The sequence below is a fragment of the Haliotis cracherodii genome, unplaced genomic scaffold (genome assembly GCF_022045235.1).
Source record: "Haliotis cracherodii isolate W230 unplaced genomic scaffold, xgHalCrac1.p SCAF_16, whole genome shotgun sequence".
Taxonomy (NCBI): Eukaryota; Metazoa; Mollusca; class Gastropoda; order Lepetellida; family Haliotidae; genus Haliotis; species Haliotis cracherodii.
In genome coordinates this window covers 19,690,018-19,708,792 of record NW_027266271.1, presented here as the reverse complement: position 1 = coordinate 19,708,792, position 18,775 = coordinate 19,690,018, and the positions used below count along the sequence as shown (strand labels likewise).

General features: G+C 34.7%; 1 protein-coding gene and 1 long non-coding RNA gene across 5 annotated transcripts in view; one reads left to right on the top strand and one right to left on the bottom strand.

Moving 5' to 3' along the window:
- Window positions 1-14,335, top strand: part of LOC139463916 (homeobox protein Hox-A6-like) — a 77,403-nt gene extending 63,068 nt beyond the window's left edge. For 2 of the 4 annotated variants that reach the window (XM_071245341.1, XM_071245344.1), the window contains exons 2-3: window positions 8,135-8,784; window positions 11,213-14,335. In XM_071245341.1, coding sequence (XP_071101442.1) covers window positions 8,247-8,784; window positions 11,213-11,454 — 780 coding nt within the window. In that variant the 5' untranslated portion in view covers window positions 8,135-8,246 and the 3' untranslated portion in view covers window positions 11,455-14,335. Of the gene's footprint in view, window positions 1-1,714; window positions 1,731-6,569; window positions 6,650-8,134; window positions 8,785-11,212 lie in introns of those variants that run through there. The other 2 variants (XM_071245342.1, XM_071245343.1) reach the window with 2 other exon arrangements.
- LOC139463917 (uncharacterized) lies at window positions 1,204-8,720 on the bottom strand. The gene is made up of 3 exons (XR_011653080.1): window positions 7,975-8,720; window positions 7,437-7,594; window positions 1,204-1,244 (listed from the first exon to the last, which is right to left on the bottom strand). It is a non-coding gene; the product is annotated as an uncharacterized lncRNA (long non-coding RNA).
- Window positions 14,336-18,775: the final 4,440 nt, after the last annotated feature.

Sequence of the window (18,775 nt, the reverse complement as noted above, 5' to 3'; positions counted from 1 at the left end):
TATTGATATCCAGGGAGGACACAATTGTGTATATTTCATAATTGCGATGATGTATGTATTCTGGTGAAGATTGTGTGATTGATTTACGTCTGTTTTATGATGAATGATTGATTTTGGATTGAACGTTGCAGTTTGGTGGTGATGTTGCACAAAATTAGATACAATTATATTCTATATAGCAAATACGTGAATACTTTCAAAAAATGTCATTTTGATAATTTTACCATTCTTATAAATTATTCATCTTCCTGTTACATAAAGAACATTGTTATTTTATAACATTCACTTTACAGTTTCGTTTGCACGTGTAAGTACACATGTATTACTTTTTAACAAGACTTTTAGCACTTTTGCTCAGAAACCAGCAATAATAAGCACAGGAACATCAGTGCCCGAACTTCGTCACATTAACTGCATGTCCCCTTCAGCAACATTCCGTCCTTTGTGGTGGGAATTGCTCTTGAGGTTCATTTTGCAAATAAGTCAACAAAAAAGCATGATTCTTGTTTTGTTAACGATTTACCAGATTTATGCAAACATTCCTAAATCACGTTTTACATTTTCTCAAAGCTATTTCTCATTCTAAGATGGGGCCCGCTTTCTTTCAAACATAAACTGTCTTCGTGTGCAAGTCCACAGCAACTGTTGGTAACTTGATTCCACCCAAATATGTTTGATGTACATTTCTTTTTGTCCTGTCAATCATTCTATTCGTCCAGTATTACATCCATTAGCTTGCTTTTCTTTGCGCCTGAATATAAAGGTTACTCCGGCAAAAGAGCATACTTACCGATGTCTTTCAACAGCTTCACAAATACACTCATTGCTTTAAATATCCAGATGTAGTTTGTTCGCTGGTCCAGTGTTGTTTGATTCTGTCATTCGTATTTTGTCATAGCCATGTATCTTGTACCATTTCGTTTACTTCACACAGTCAAATATATATCTTGTTGTTATCTTTTGTTTATTACTGGTCTAAATAGCTCGCCCAGTCGTCAAACAGTCGTGGACGATCGATGTGAAATTATGAAATAATTAAAACGGAATCCGAGTTAATGTCTCGTGTACGTTGGGTTATGATGATGATATTATTTAGCTCAATAATCACGAAACTGATAAACTCTACTCTGTAAATCAGTTCTCAATTGTAGAAAAATAAAACACTATGACAGGTTAAGTGAAATTAATTTTATTCTTTTGTTCGCAACATACTCACATGATACATCCTTTCTCAGCACTGATATCTGAAAAGGTAAATGCATGGATTTGTAATAAACACGACTATACAAAAAACAAACATACGTCAGTTGATATGAATATACATTTACAAATAAATAAATAAATGAATAAATAAATAAATAAATAAATAAATAAATAAATAAATAAATAAATAAATAAATAAAATAAATAGATAAATAGATAGATAGATAGATAGATAGATAAATAAATAAATAAATAAATAAATAAATAAATAAACTTTTGCCAAAGTTAATAAATCCCAGCAAAATATTATTATTCTTTTCATCAAAGCCGAGTTTTGTGCTAAATTAGCGACCGGAGCTGTTCATTGCGTCACGAAAAATCGCTACGCGGTAGACACAATTTATAGCCTAGAAACCCCTTTAGTTCATAAGGTTAAGTGACGGGTGCCAAAGGGATAAAATGATTGGTGGGAAGTGGTCACGTGATCTGTGTTTATGCTCTCAGCCGGGAAAGCAGTTCTTATGGGGGTAAGTTAGCCTCTTAAATCCTTCCACAGATGTTCTCGTTTTTATTGCAATATTCTTGAAAAATGTTTTTGCTTATGATGTAAACACAGGGGATCTTTCTTGCTCATGAAAGGATGTCAGTCACATTGACGCACCGTTGTCGATAACAAACGTGTTAAAGCGAATCGATTTCGATAACGTTAGATTTATACTTTTCTGGCATGTTAGGTGAGATTATGTGATCTCGTTGATTACTTAACAGCATTTGGGGAATTCGTGATCAGTGCGTGCTTCCATTGTTTTGAACGTTTAGCGTTAGGTACCAGATGGCCAAACAGTGAGATCTCATTTGAAATTGACTTCTTTATGTACACTACGACAGAACTGACTACACGTGTGTATTTCGCTAATGGATTACTGAGATTTGTTTACACGTGATTTGCATCACTTATAAGCTTTTGAAATGTCATTTGTAGAAATTCCTTTAAAATATCAACACCTACAAATATGACAAATGATTCATATGATTATTATGATTTTGTAAACATGTAATTTTTTTGGAGTAAGTATTTAAGTTTATTATGTTAATACGACGATTATCCTTTGTTATTTCCACTGCAAAGAATGAAAAACAAATCATTTTTACGTAACATACAAATGTTAGATGTTAGATGTTTCTTCAAAGAGAAACGTGAAAATACGTAAAAATAAGCGGTTCATTTCTGATATTTCACACATGAATATCGTAAAATAACAGTGTTAAATAAAAGCTGAAATGTTCAAGATATTGAACAGAATATTCACCAAGAAACCAGTCCCTATGCTCTGTATCCTTGACGGAAGCTTGTGAGTAAACAAGCCATGTATGCTTGGTCGAAAGGCGAGAGATTTATTACGCTGTGTCGATAGTAAATCAGCGCTGGTTTATGTTCTCTGTAATTAACCTGCGAATCACAAATTTATCTATCACTCACTATGTGTTTGTAAATCATCCATACCAATCAAAAATTTCATAGCTACTTGTAAGGCTTATAAATTTTCTGCCTTTTGCCACGGTATGGTTTGTGGCGAGTGTTTATGATCGGTTGACGGGCAAATCGTTTTTCAAATGAAATGATTTTTTATGATCTAATAATGTACCTTCTATGCTACAGGAACGAGTTTCCGTATATTAAATGACTGTGCGAGAATGCACAGCGAATTAACGACTGCTCGGGAAAGTCTCAAAGGTTTTAAGCTTGGGAGAGAAGTCATAACTATCTTATTGTCACTTTATTTGCAGCTTACCAAATCAAGCAGGGATCCTTCGTGCTCTTTCGCGTTATGGGCCGAGATTTTATTCTGACATTCTGCAAAGCATTTAACAGTGAAAATCAAGCGTAAAAAATTACACGAAAGGCGAATTTGAATTTTAAACCACTTAAACGACAAGAAGTTTAAATATTCAATTCCAATTTATTCGATTTGTGAACCCTGCATTTGAACCATGGAATGGGCTTTAGTCACGGAAAAATAGTATTTGGCAACGTAAAAAAGTTTTAAGATAATTCACCTGGCAAACCCTTGGATTGCTGCATTGTCTGATAATAATTGAAATAGTTGGCGAAGATCAGAAGTGTCAAAACAATTATAACACGCTGTTTTAAAACGGTTGATACTGTTAAATTTATTGCTTTAATTCGGTCTAATTACAAGTTGAATTTTCTACGTCATAAATAATATTAATATGGGGTTAGTGTTTTCTCAAGAATTATGAGATGCAATGTCATAGGTTAATGGAAATTTTATCAAATTAATTTAGAATATAATTGTTGTTTTTATCATTGATGTTTTATAGTAAAAAGTTTTCCGAAAGGGCTGTCCTATAAATGACTTATCATATTTAGCATTTTTATCATCTCACATTGTGATTTTTCGTCAAGACAGAATACACATTTTGACATATAAAACAAAAGTATGTTTAGGCCAGGAAAAAGGTGTTTCACGCATCAGTACGTAATTTGTTAAATGCATGTAAGAGACAATGATCCGGTCAATGATATCATAAAACTCGTAGTTTCGAATCTTGTTCATTACATGTTTTAACCATAGTCCTTTTGGTTTAATTAATATTTCGTTAAAATCAGACAACGGCTGTGACTTGAATAGTACGATAGCTGAAAAAAAGACATATTTTCACTCTTCAAAAATCTGGTTCATAAATACAGATATTACACATGACATTGCATCTTGACAAAAATACATTTGCCCACCACGTTGAAAATAATACATAATAGATATTGAACTAAACGACAATACAAATTTTATTGAAAACATATGCTGGGATGAAAATCTCATCTACCTACCAACTACCGATGTGCTAAGCGATATGGCGTATAGCTGGAGTAGCTAGGCGCTATGCTTGAATCGTTACATGATTTATGCGTTTTCTTTTAACGTTTTATATGCTTAAACGACGGGGGAGAGAAAGAAATAGGCCTTTGATCTTTTGCCGCGTTTAGAACGGATCCTGACTTTGAATAGACGTCTACCAAAGTTCTCAGGTGGCTTTGCTATCAAAGCCTTCACGAATGGGTTTTGACGCCTGTCTTCATGCTTTGCATACACATATTCGGAGTTTCTAGTCCCGGGCATTGAGCAAAAAAAAAGAAGCAAAATGCGTGTGTGAGACGCATAGCCCAAACATCTGAAATCCCGCTGCGAGGATTTCAAAATATCATTGCTAAATAGATCGAAAGACGACGGGATGGTTTTAGGGTGTCTAAAACTATAACCGGGAATCGAGACGAAACGAAACAATCCGATGGTATGCTTTATTCAAAGTATGATTATTTCGAGAAAGTCATTGCTTAATAGGTCGAAATGAAAGCAAATGTTTCTTGTGTGTAAAACTATAACTGGGCATCGAGACGAAACGAAACATTAACAGACATTCTTTTATCCCCCCGTCGTGTTTCAATGGGTACAATTTATTGGGTCATTTTCTCATCACTTTATGGAGTAAGGGTGATTGCCAATGTCGGCTAATCAATTTAAGGTGTTGGTGATTTTTCAGACTAGTTTATCGATCTGATGGGCTAAAGTGACCTTAATGTTGATGAAGGCTTGTAAACGTTATATCGATTAAAGATATTAGCTGTTTCGTGCAATAAACAGCCACCGGATTGATTTTTACAACTACCTGAGGGCCTGGGCGTTGTAACGAAAAGCCCTAAACATCCTACAGGTCTTGCCGAGGAGTAGTTAACGTGGAATTAAAGGAACTATGTTGTACACTTAACTGTGTAAATAGAGAAATTAAACCTAACAGAATAATTATTTTGTTCATATTTCAATTATCCAAACAGGTCACTTAACACATTGTGATACTTTACTTACATTAACAAAGTGTTGAAATAGTAAACTTAATTCAACAACTGAAACCAGTATGTTTTTAAAATCAGATCTCTCTTTTTGTCAGTCCCATAAGACGTGTCAATAAGCCATCGATTAACAAAGTGATATGTTTATAACAATATCACGTTTTATTAGGGAAGCCGCATATGCGAATGCCTGCATATTATGCATATAAAACTAGTATGAATTATTCATATAAATATTCACTATTCAATATTTACTGAATACATGTCACATACATTTCTAGTATTTGTTTCTTAAAAGGAATTATTCTGTATTTTATGTTTTTAACATAAAATGCCTTTTATTGCGTTTGTTAAACGAAAGGAAATGCTTAAATACAACACACCAATCTATTGTTTTCGATAGAAGTGTTTCGACAATTTTCTGTCTGACAATAAAGAAATATTATTAATTTTTCCTTAATGTATCCCTAAATACATTTTACTGTTAAGTGATACAAAAGCTATTAATATGAGTTACAAATTAATTTCTTTGAAAGCAATTAAATGGCATGGATGTCGATCGTACTTTCTATTGTATTCACATTACTATCGGAAACTACAATTGTCCTGTCGTCAAACTTATGTTAACATAGCCCCACTTGTCAGTTACATGTATATTTCATGTTTACCACATGTATATTTCATAGAAGTCGGTCTTGACAAGGGTATTCCGTTTTGTTCATTGTTAAGGTACAGTGAAATGTCTCATGCGTTATGGAATTTATCACTGCTATCATTCATGAATAGCAGGCTGTGTATTTATTTATCAACAGTAACGACCATTGCGTGTGCTTTATATAGGTATATAGGAAAGTGAAAATCGCCAAGTCAGTAGATTAAAAAAAATATTTTCCGCGATCAGAAAGAATTCATCTGATAAATATGATATATTCATTCATGAAAATATATTCAATTATGTATCTAAGAAATGAGATATTCGAGATTAATAACAAATTGTTATAAATAAACCCAAATAATTGCATGCCATTTCTTTTTAGTATATAAACTTTTTTTAAAAACTAATTGATTAATATAAGGTTTAGTCTATTAATCAAAGTCAAAATTCTTAAAGTTTAAATCCCAGGTCAATTCGAAATTTATTATTTATATTCGATAAACAAAAAAGATAGGATATTATAAATCTCTAATAATATAACAGCGTCAAACTTTACTAACATCGAGGGGGTTTGGTAAAGTAAGATTAAAATTGGCGACAATTTTTTACGGAATGTCGTTAATTGAGACACTTGGTCATGTCGAGTCACAAGCTTGTCTCTTTTCATCAAATTTGTCTGTTTAGCTCGACGAACAAATGATAAATGTACAATCTACCGCCACAGTTATATTTAAACAAAATGGCCGGAAAACCCGCAAAATGGCGTCGACTAGGATACCAGCTTGCCAGAAAGATTGATTTTTTACACTCAACAAGAACGGGCGAGTTTTCTCTCCCGTTTCCGCCAAACAATAGCTAAAGAGCTCTAGCAGGAGTTGGTAATATAGGGAAATGACCAGTAATGGACAACGATGACCAATTCAGTAAGTGTTTCTTGTACAATTCAACACGGTCAAGTAGCATTTACAATCTCTGCTTTCAGGGAATATTAGCAGCGATTTGTTTACGTTTTGTCAATGCTGTTCATGCTTTGATGAAACGAGTTTATTGAATTTTCGATGATCTGAGCTTGTTGGTGTTTCATGTTCATAGTTGTATTTATGATTGATACTATTTCCGTACTATATGTTTGTTTATTGTTTTGATTATGATCATTGAATGATTTTCGTTTAATTTATTTTGATAATAACTAAACATATGAGCTAAATATTTTGTTATCACCATCACCTGTAAGTTTGGTGTGAACATTTTGTAACGTTAGATGAAATAAGAATGCAATTCAATTAAAACAAAATTAATCAATTCATAAGCAAATTTTTGCCGCAGAATAATGGAAATATATAGCAAATTATAACCTTTGAAATATATATTTCTGTATTGTAGAATTCCTCCTGTACATGTATACATATCCTGGAATATTTGTCCTGTGCCCATGTAGATATTACATTACTCTTTCGTGCATGACTGACGAAGGACACATGTTATGTATTATGTTCACCAGAGCCTTATGATTATACATAGTGTCCATAGTCTTTAACGAAACACTTTTAACAGTGACTGCATTTAGAACAACTGTGTTTCACAAGCCGATATTATACTATTTGGCTTGACTTTCAACGCGGCAAAGTAAGGTAAAGTCTACATCAGACACCGACACAGAAAGCCAACGAAATGGTGTCTTATCGAGCAACCACGACGATATTTTCTTACCTCCAAGTTTTAAAATCCAGGCTGCGTGTATAAAGGTTCGGTGTCCTGTGTTGCTCCGGCCCAAATGTGAACGTGGCTCTACGCTCCTTTGATGTCACCTCACTATTGTGGGTCGGGGGCTGATTTACGACGCTAGTCCTACGACCGTTTCTCGGAAGCTAGAATGGATAACAAAATATTCCCCATGTAAAATAAGTGTTATCGGTGTAGGTGATTTATGATAAAATCAAAGAAATCTCCTCCGCGAATACTATAGGTGCATTAAGGCACCCCTTCACTTCGCGGAGGTTTTTTTGTCAATCGTTAAACTTCAATGAAATCGCTTTGGATACTTCGGTAAACTGCAAAGCGCTTTATCTATCCGTGTCTCCTTCAGATGAAATTTATTTAACTGGAAATAGATTTGGGAGGGTGGGATGCTGGCGTACAGGTTTTATTACCAGGGGCCGGGCATTGTTCAACGGTCCCCTAAAGAGATTTAAAGACGGGGTGTAAACCTTTGCAAATAATGATAATGTACGGTCACTAAACCACATACTCTATTCTTGTGCAGATATTTTAACATTGTTTTCTTCTGTCTGAAGATCATGCATGATTGTGTCGTTGAGGGTTTTATTTCCATCGTAAAGCCAGTTTCAAAAGACATGGGTAATTTCCAATAAAGCCGCTTATTGTTGATTTTCTCTGTATATTTTCAGGTCTGCAGAGCTGACGAAATTAATTAGTATTTGCGAAGACTGGCGGGCGGTAAACGCTGCCTGAAGGCTTTTGAAGTTGTGTTGGGCTGAAGCTGCTTGTTCGTTGTCAAGGATGGAGGGCCCGACTATGAGTTCCTATATTCCTAATTCCTATAACTCTAGCCTCGAACCAACATCGCTCGGTTCGTGCAATGGCGGGCAGATTCACATGACGCCGAACTCTAGTTATCCTTCAGTTCGGCAGCTACAGAACTATTCCTATTCTTCTTATAATACTCAGTCAATGTACCCTCGTTTCCCATCATACGACAGACTTGATGTCCGCTCTATGGGGGGCCACGTCCAATCAAATGACTTTTATCGTACACACGAGAACAGTAATCCCAACAGCGAAAACTGTCGCCAGTTCGTCGAACGAATACCGGAAACGGACGTCCCAGAATTCAATAGCTGCAAACTTAATGGCGGACACGGGTACAGTGAAAAAGACACAGTTTCTGACTTGCCGCAGTCCGACTCCCCCAGCCCATCACCCCAGGGGTCAGACGGTTATCCTGCGGGGTGCCCAAATGAACCGGGTGGCGACACCGGAAGTGACAGCAACTCTACCTCAACACTTCCGGTTTACCCATGGATGAGGAGTCAGTATGGTGAGGCTTCTACCAAGAATAAACCGGAAAAAAATAACAAAACAGTTTTTCCTCCTAAAAGGAAGACAACAACAAAACAGAAATATAAGAAAAACAAATAAACAAACAAGCAAAAGAGACATTAATAAGAGATGATTACTATTACGTGCAAGGAGTATTCTAATTGGGTAAGGATATGGATGGGGAAGAATGAATATATTTTGGGTTCTTGAAAAACAAAAGGCTTGCGCAAGCCTTTTCTTGTTGACAGTTGTAGTGTAAATACCAACATTTTAACATCAATGGAAGACTGACCAAATTTCCCAAACACAAAATGTTATTACATTTATGAATATCCAAGCAGCCATACACTAGCAAAAATACAATTAAATTACTATCGACAGGTAGGAATGTATCGTAGACATCAAATTATCTACAAAAAACATTTCAAGTTTGTTTGAACATGCGTATTTCGATAAACAGACATAAAAGAAATTGTATCAAGTGTTTCTTCTATCTTTAGCACAGGTGTGAAGTGATTGTAGCAATCTTGATTTTTCGTCTGACGTTTGATAGAAATGTGCCCAGTCTTTGTCGCCATAACCCCAGCATTTAAGTGATGACTGTCACGCAATATACAAATATTTTATCATGCTTCAGACTTCAAAGGAAAGACTAGTCTCGTTCGCATGATCGCATAACATCGATAACCCGACAATGACCTGTCATAACAGTCGTGCACCATCGAGTACTAAAATTCCCTTCAGGTGGATTAAAAGACTAACAGAGTCGCTTCCCTTTAGTTGTATATTTAGACATGTGTACAACAGCGTTGTTCAATTTGCAAATAGTAAAAAGTTGTCCATAAAGACAAATGGATGAACAAATATCGAAGAAAAAGCCATTTACTTTCTTTTTGGAAATATCAATTAATGAATACATACGTTCTCGCCCAACTTATCTCTACCCTCTCTGAATTCCATATACGGTATTATCGGACAGAATATGTCATGTCATTATATACTTACTTTTCTTAAAAATATCATTTATTGTCAAATTCAATATGACCTCTCCAATTGTGCAAAATTTCGATAACTTTGTAACGCATTTGAAAAGTGTTTAACTTTTCAAATATGAGGAAATCTTACCACATATGTGAACATCTTGGCATAGTATACTTTTGTAAAAATGTCGAGTTAACAAACTTGAGAATTAACATTAAGCACTTATGAAACTAACGAAATATATTACTTACAATAATTTGGCCGCAACACCTTGTGTCTTCCAGTTCACAAAGATCTATAAATCAGACATATATTTATTAGTAGCAAATGAAATAATGCTTGCTAGTTTCATTTATGTCAACAAAGAAAACAATCATCTAAAACTGAATAAATAACTGGAATATGGACTACTTTTCAAATTTCAAGGCAAGTTTACGAAAGTTAAATTATTGTATCTAAACTCATCAGATATTTTTAGTTTTATAGTTTTACATACATAAATATTCAGAAAATAAATATAACACAATATTTTGTTTCAATGGAAAGGCAAATAATATCAGAATCTAACTCCAAAATGATACCAGTTTCGGTGTAGATACTCTTCACGTGGATAGGAAGATTTAATTATAATCACCCAAACCAAAAGATACATGTGAGTGATTAGCTCATAGAATAAAGAGAATGTTAAAGAACTAATTGGCAACAGTACACCGGTGCTAATGAAATTAAAACCCAACTCCTAAATGTAATCATTTTTGACATAGATGATTTTACGAAGCGGCCAACAGTTTTTGCAGCTGAGCGAATGAAAATAGTCCAGCCAAGTACCTGCTGCGCTAGTTTGTTTTTAGTGTAAGGGAGACAACTCCAGACACTCTTGCCTCAGCATTCTCCATAGGGGGTGTAAAATATCTGCTCGCTTTCTACTTTGTTTGTTTATACATATTAGCCATATATCTCGTTTCCCTAAACATTCATTACCGTAAGCCTGATCGTATAAACATGGCGAGGAACCTGGCATCCTTCACAGGTTGAATTACAGTACGCTCCATGACTTCGATACATGTACGGTTAAGATATTATTATCATTTTATCAAATTTTACCATTTACATATTTCATAATTTTACAAACTAAATATGATGTCTCATAAAACCGTCATTGATACCCGATGTCAAGAAACATAACAATTCCGATAATGTTAACGTGTTTTCGCTTCAATTTAATATTTTTGTAATTGTTATCTATCAAATTTTCATTTAATCTGCAGTAATTGTCAAGTCACAACCGTTCTGTCCATATATGATATTAATCAACTGATTATTTGTTAAATTTCAATCCAATAAATGTCAAAGATATCTAGATTTCGTTATATAAATTTTCTACAAATCTGAAAGTTGAATTTTTACATTAATCAACGCTAACCTTATCATTTCTATCTTTGCAGGACCAAACAGAAAGCGTGGCCGACAAACATACACTCGATACCAGACCTTGGAACTTGAAAAGGAATTCCATTTTAACAGATATCTCACGCGCAGACGCAGAATAGAAATCGCGCATGCGTTGTGCTTGACAGAAAGACAGATAAAAATCTGGTTCCAAAACAGACGGATGAAATGGAAGAAAGAGAGCAAGCAGATCGATCAACCAGGTGGTGACGGACGGGATTCCGATAAAGAAAAATAAGCCATCATTACACAACTGGCAGCGACAGACTGATAGGGTTGGAAGTTCGACAGATGCCACCGAATTAGGCCACGCCCACCGCATGCTGATTGGTGGCTTGGTGTTGCGTGACAGTCATGTGACGTAACTTGTCATAGTTAATGGTACTATGCATACAGTTGCTAGAAAGGCAGTCAGCCTTGATATCTACACGAGAAAATGCCTTGCGGAGAATTGATGGATTGGTCAGTTTATATCAATTTCTTCAATGCGAATGATTATTGCAATGTGCGCGTCGCCTTTGAATATATTTATCACCCTATTTAATTCATAATATAACATTTGGAAACAAAATTAATTTGTTGAACATTTTGTGGGCATAATTGTTCACAAGAATTTGAATTAGTCCTGTTGTAAAGTTATGCAAAATGGATGTAAGCATTTTTCGTTTTTTTATGATTATTATGACAATGAAATATTGTTAGACATCTCCTCTTTATCCAGACACTCTGGGGAGTCTGCATTTACTTCGTTCATTGAAAATTAGCAGTCTAAACCTTGAATGCTGGTGGAAAAAATAACAATAATTTACTTTGAGATGTTAAACTTTTGTACGAAAATATGAAATTTAATATAGTATAAAATGTCAACGCCAGAGAGTAACCAGTCTCGGTTATACGAAAATATCAGAAAATATTTTCATGTAAGCAGATTTTTAAATAGCTGGCCGTTCAACGATAATGTGCAAATGAATCGTGCGATAAATTAAGTTAAAAATTTCTTGGGTTGAATCATTCTTATAAATAGTTCATTCTTTAGTATTTTGAAAAAACAACTTTTTCCACCAAGTCACATAGCTATTCAACATTCCATTAACAAGAACAGAGGCAAGTGATATTGCATCATTTGCTTTAGTGAGCCTTGAATTGTGTTCTCATCAAAGCATTGCATGGATAAATTAACTCACTCTATAATTCAAGATTTGACAATTAAATTTTAATTTGATTCCTAATTTAAAAGTACCACACGTACCTCAAATTCTTTGATCTTCCATGGAAAATGTCGTCTAACGCCCGCAGAGATGACACTTGAATTCTAAAACCAAAGATTAAATTTCAGGTTGATTTATTTTATAAAAAATGTCGGTTGCATTCCATTTATAAATTCACAATCCATCATTTCTAACGTAAGCGAAACTACATACCAAAGACAAGGGACTATTTTTTCTAGTATTTCTACGCGGTTGAAAGGGTACTCGTCTCGGTCTTAAAAAGGGTATATAGTAAATGTTATGTTTTAAGTAATTCATTTTATTGTTGTTATTGTACTGCATTTCATATGAATGTTTATTATTGTTATTGTAATTGTGTATATGTTTGTCAAGATGTATGTGTGTTGTGTCTTGTCTGTATTCATGAATCCATTGCCTAAATATCCACAATCACAAATCATATCACTTAGCTATTTTGCCAGATTTTCACGAATTAATTAATTAATGTATGTATGTTTTATTGTTAAACACTTTAAACCACATACTGTAAACATTACAATGCATCGGGTCAACAATTTCGTTATTTTCCGTTTTTAAGTTTAAGATTTATGAAATTAAAAACAAGATATTTTACATGTAAAAACCCCACCGATTTTACTTCCAGGTGAGATTATGTGAGTCCATGCTTTACTTAGTTATCTGAAATTAATTAATTTTAATATCATCTAATTTAATAAATTTCACAATTATACGGACAATTGTAGAAGTTAATCGGTCAATCTTATAAATATATAACCTGTGCTCAATTTACTTAAATATATCAATTTATCACATAAACGCTGAATATTACGAAATGTTGAACGGAATCTTGAATTCTACTGCGTATACAGGAACGTACTGTACAGCAAACAAACTTACTATACCACAAAGAAACAGGTATGCATCTATATGTGCAACACATGTCTAGAAAGTAATAGAGGTAGATGTAGTTTCATAATGTCACAATTGCAAGAGAATTGCGAGAAATGCAATTCCACGTTACCTTCAAAACGAGAATGTTGTTACGATATTATAAATATACCAAATCGCTTGGGCGAAATAGAATATGATTTAAGCACTGTTGGCTTCTTGTAAATAAGCGACATTAAACCTGCTTAGGAGTAGCTTCACTGGCTTGACCAATATCGCTTCCGTATACACGAATTGTGGCTTAAATCTTCATGTTTTTAATGGAATAGCTACAGCCAAAGAACGATTAAGTGCCATAGTTTATGACTGAGAACTATATTATTGTAGACGTTTAGCTTGAAAGTGCTACAACTTGGCTACATTTGGTCACCTCAGGGGATACTATTATAGCATTTGTTTGTGTATGAATAATTCAAACGCACCACGCATTATTTACAGCCTTACCCAAACCGGCATTCTGCGACTGGTAAAGCCACGCATTTTATTCTTGAGATATACTTAAGATACTTTTTTACCGGTTTCAATCATTTGCAGATTATATAGATTTTCAACGAATAAATTCTTTTATCACTCATTTTTCTCGTGCATTTTGGCTGCGATTGGTCTTCCAAATAATAGTTTGTCAAACGTCATTTGAACTGAAATAATTCAATTGTAATGTTTGTAGTCGACACAAACATAAATATGTATTCTGAAACAAACATTAATTGATAAACAAATGCTTTTATTTTATTTTTCATTTATTTCTGTTTCGGTTCTTATTTAGTTTACACAAGTTATCAAAAATTAGATAGACAGAGGAATCTGGTTCTTTTTGTGTTAAACACTGCCATGCCGCTGTAGGCAAACCACGGGCAATATGTCTGGCTAGATGGGTTATTAAGTTGGACCTAGTGTTGTATCTTATTCTGTGATAGTTTTTGCTTGGCATTCTCAAATTCATCATGCATGTCTTACAATAGCAATTCGCTCTTGTCACTTATTGTTTATATATGCAATTGCATATATTATTTGCTACAGAATAAACTATGAAATAGAAACACGTGTTTGTTATTTGTGTTTATGTGCACATTTTAAACACATTTTTAATACACAACACATAGTTTCTGAGAAAATGTTCTTTTTAAAGCATTAAAACAGTGTTCCTATTTTTTACACTATTTATCGGAAATATTTATAGTTAATATATATTGTTAAAAATATGATAAGTGATGACATATTTTATTTAAATGCAAACTTATAATCGATGCGAGACTTTAAAAAACCGTCATGTCAATCGATGATAAAATCGTGTTGTTATTATTATACGAAATCCTCATTATAGTATAGAATCCAAACTGTATGACAATAGAAAGTATACCTATTTGAGGGCATCAAATGCCACAAACACGATACGTTTATTTGACGGTGATGTATTTGATACAGAGATCATAGTTTTGTTTTGGATTTTACGTTTCAGTGTTTCCGCGTTTGTTTTGAACCTAGTAAGATTGTCGTTTTTTATTGTTTGGTCAAATCCACTTTTCAGGTATACACTTATTTTGCCAGGCAGTTTTTAACTGTATTGATCACGATCAAAATAACGCTGTTAATTGGGTATTGGACACACAGATAAACAAAGAATATTTTTCTTATGAACATTTACGGCTCATGAATTCGTTCAGAGTGTAAACATTTTGTATTTAAATAAAATAAGTTTGATATCGTTGAAAACGATATACTTCTTACTTATTTCAAAAGAATTTGTTTGGAAAATATAGATCAGTTTGGAAACATTGAAGTGAAACAGGATGCGAAGGAATACGATCGTCTAACCATTACAGAATTAGGCGCCGGTGTATGAGAATAAATGATATGTAAATCCGAGAAGATATATCGAAAACATTATCACCCTTGAAAACTTAATCAGGTACTTTTCCATCTTATCTAGATAACTGTGCCACATGGTTACAAAAAATGCATGAGTAAACAGGTGAACGTTTAACTATCATATATAAACAGTTTGTGTTTTGAGTGTTAGAACTACAAAATTTAACTAAATTAAATAAGGGACCGTAAAATAATTAATGTTATTTTATGGTCCCCGATTATGTATTGCAAATTATGCATAAATTAAACAAACTATTTATATGTTTTGTTTAACTTACGGGTTAATCATATATTGCAATGTATAACGTTTGGCGGTTAATTATGTTACCTCTCAACCGACAATATCTGTGATTCTTGTTCAATGAAAAGCAAAACTGGAAATGCTCCTATAATTCGCTGTTGTTATCTGTTATTTATTTTGGTTGTACATCCAACAAATAGATGAAGATGGAGGTAGTATTGTGCAACACCCAAACGAACAGTCACCCAAGCAGGCCAACAGGGTCTGTCGTCATCGTGATGACGGAATTCAAATCTTTTGTCACAATGAAATATGTCCATCACTTTTCCATAAATAACCACGCATTATTTGCGATAGCCCGCGCGACGCACCGCTGACGTTGAAATAAATTTCTTCTAAATCTGACAACCCCAAAGCTTTAATCATTCTCGCACGAGATCTTAATCGATGCTAATCATTCGATTACATTTTAAATCCAATGTTATTTATCAGAATGTGAGTGCCCTGTCTGCGGGCGAAGTCTCGCGAGACTTGACAGCCTGGTCAAACCTCGGTCACGTGGTGTTTCAGAGGTTCGACCAGCATGAATCTATGAGATACAATTGCGGTATTATTCGTCATAACGATTCAGCCTGCTAATTTCTTGTCTCATATTCCTACTATTGAAAGGCAGTCGACCTGAATTTATGGGCAAGTTGGGACAAGGGTCAATCGCCATTGTAATAGACATCTGAATGGTAAATGACAGTGCCGTCAAACGAATCCTGCAATCTGTGGTCAGAATCCAGAAAGGTTCCTCAATGTTTGATTTGAAGTACTTTTCAAAGACGAAAATAATAACCAAATATAACTTATTTTTTTTATCTTGATTTAATACCAAACGAAATATACAAGAGGACATATTTTTTATTACCCTCAACGCTGAAATCCTGCCCTCTTCCGTCACGCCGTGGTGCCTTTGCAATGTACAACAGCTATATATCAGAACATGTCAATTAGGGAACCGTAAAAGTCCATTAACTGCGTTGAATTACGCTCCGACATTTAGCCAATATCTCAACACAGTTATGTGCCCCTTGTGAGCTCTTTAGCCTCAGAAGTCTCCTTGTGCTTCGTGAATCGTGACAGCGCCACCTCGCGGCACTTACGTAATCAAAAGCCAGCCAATGGACATTAAGCTTACAAATTACGTAATTAATGGCCGGCCATAAGGGAAATCCCCCATTATGACGTCGATACGGGGGGTGTTGTCTTCCTAGAGACCTGTCTGTTCGATTCTTACACAACATTTTCTCTTATCAACCACATGGTGATTGTTCCGATGGATGGTCATGCACATGTCACTCTGTCCGATTGTGATCACGTATAATTGATTACTTGAATAACTATTCAAAATCGAAGATGTTAAGTGTAAGCTCTGGCATTACTCTTGATTATCCATAATCGTTTACTTCCATTTGTTCGTTAAAATGTCTGTCCGGTCGCGTCAAGAAAACAATGGTTCAAACTCACAATGTTGTTGGCGCTAGCTGACTAACTGATGCTGTCTGGAAGAAAACCTTGAACAAATACATTGAGAAATGGAAGCAATAACGACGAAAACCTAACGAAACTGGTAAAAATAAAATAGTTGTCATCATAATGAAATGAACGAGTGAATTTGATTTGACACTACTTTCGAAATTAGTTGAGCCGATCTTTAAAGGAAACCATGGATAATGTCCACACATGGAAGCCATATGGGGATCGAACACGGCCAAAGCGTCAAAGCAGCAGATCGTACTTGTTAAACGTGACAAATCGACGTCGTACCAGCTGGTTCAGTCCACTGGAAACCATTGGGTTTTATGAGACGTGTGAATTTCATTAAATGTGTGATGAAAAGAGGACTTGTATAAAGATCGGTATATTTACAAGAATACGTTGGACATCCCACCCGCTGCCTCCGATTCTTACATAATTCGTGCACATAAGTTATTACTTTTATAGAACGAAAGGTCGTCGGGGCTAAAATATAGCTAAAATTCGAGACAAGCGGAGTGTATATATCCTGTCAAAAAGCAACTTTCGGCTATACGATACATCGTCATAAATGATATATCGAGAAAGACATTTTTGAGTTAACAATGTTTCGTGTCTATTTCAAAGTGCATTGACCGAGAGAAGGTCGACATCTAGAGTGACAGAGATAAATGCAAACTGAATCTTTGATATAGATATACTAGCATTAATGTACATATAATCTTCATCCCACAAGTGCCATGTCATCTCCATCTAAGATGCTCATTTCAAAATGTGACTTTATTTGTCATCGTGCTTTTTAAAATGGTAATATACGTGTTTATTGTCACCGACAGTGCTTGAATATGAATGACATAAGCCTACATATAAGCACATATACTACATCAAGACAAGTTCTAATGTTGATGTCAGAAAGATGCAAGTATATTTGAAAAACAAAACATCCGTCATCTGTCACTTGCAGCAAGCTTCGTGCCGTTTGATGTATACATGTACGCGAGGTTGGCGTCAAGGGGAGGTAAATACTGTCTACTTCATACATCATACACAACACCGCTAAAAAACACATCTCCTTAAAAAAATAACATATTGTTTTTTCCAACGCCTACAGCAGATTGAAATATGTACTAAAGAAAACCGTTACATTTCGTAGGCGAAGGTGGTGTTTTAAACTAAATTAGCGATGAATGTCAAGCGGGGAAGGAACGAAGCGACCCTTTACAGCTGATTCATGTGGTTTGAAATAAATACTACATTTACCTTGATGACACAGAGGGTTAGAGCCAAAACTGGAGTAATGCAGTTCTTTTATAATAATAGCTATGCACCTATATAAACTTGGAAACCCACAAATACAAATATCAATATGGACCGAAGCAAAGAAAAATATCGATCCCTTCAACAGAAAAGCCACAAGTTTGTATGTGTGAGATTTGCTGACAGCGCACGTAAAAGGCCTTTAATAACAGCGCCACAGCGAGGACATGGTGTGGACAGAAATTTAACCCTGAACGAAAAAACAATACCCATATATATTGCACACTGGACCCATTTCCTAAAATCCAGATCATATATTGTGAATAAACTTTAATAAATAGCATTTAGATATACTGAATCCAAAATTCGTGTCGAGTGGTAGAAGAGAATATATTTATGCATACAGGAGACAAAGTAAATTACTTTAAAAGGGCGTGAAACCCAAGTCCTTATATCAGACCCACGGGAAAGAAACGGCGGCGAGCAGAACAGCA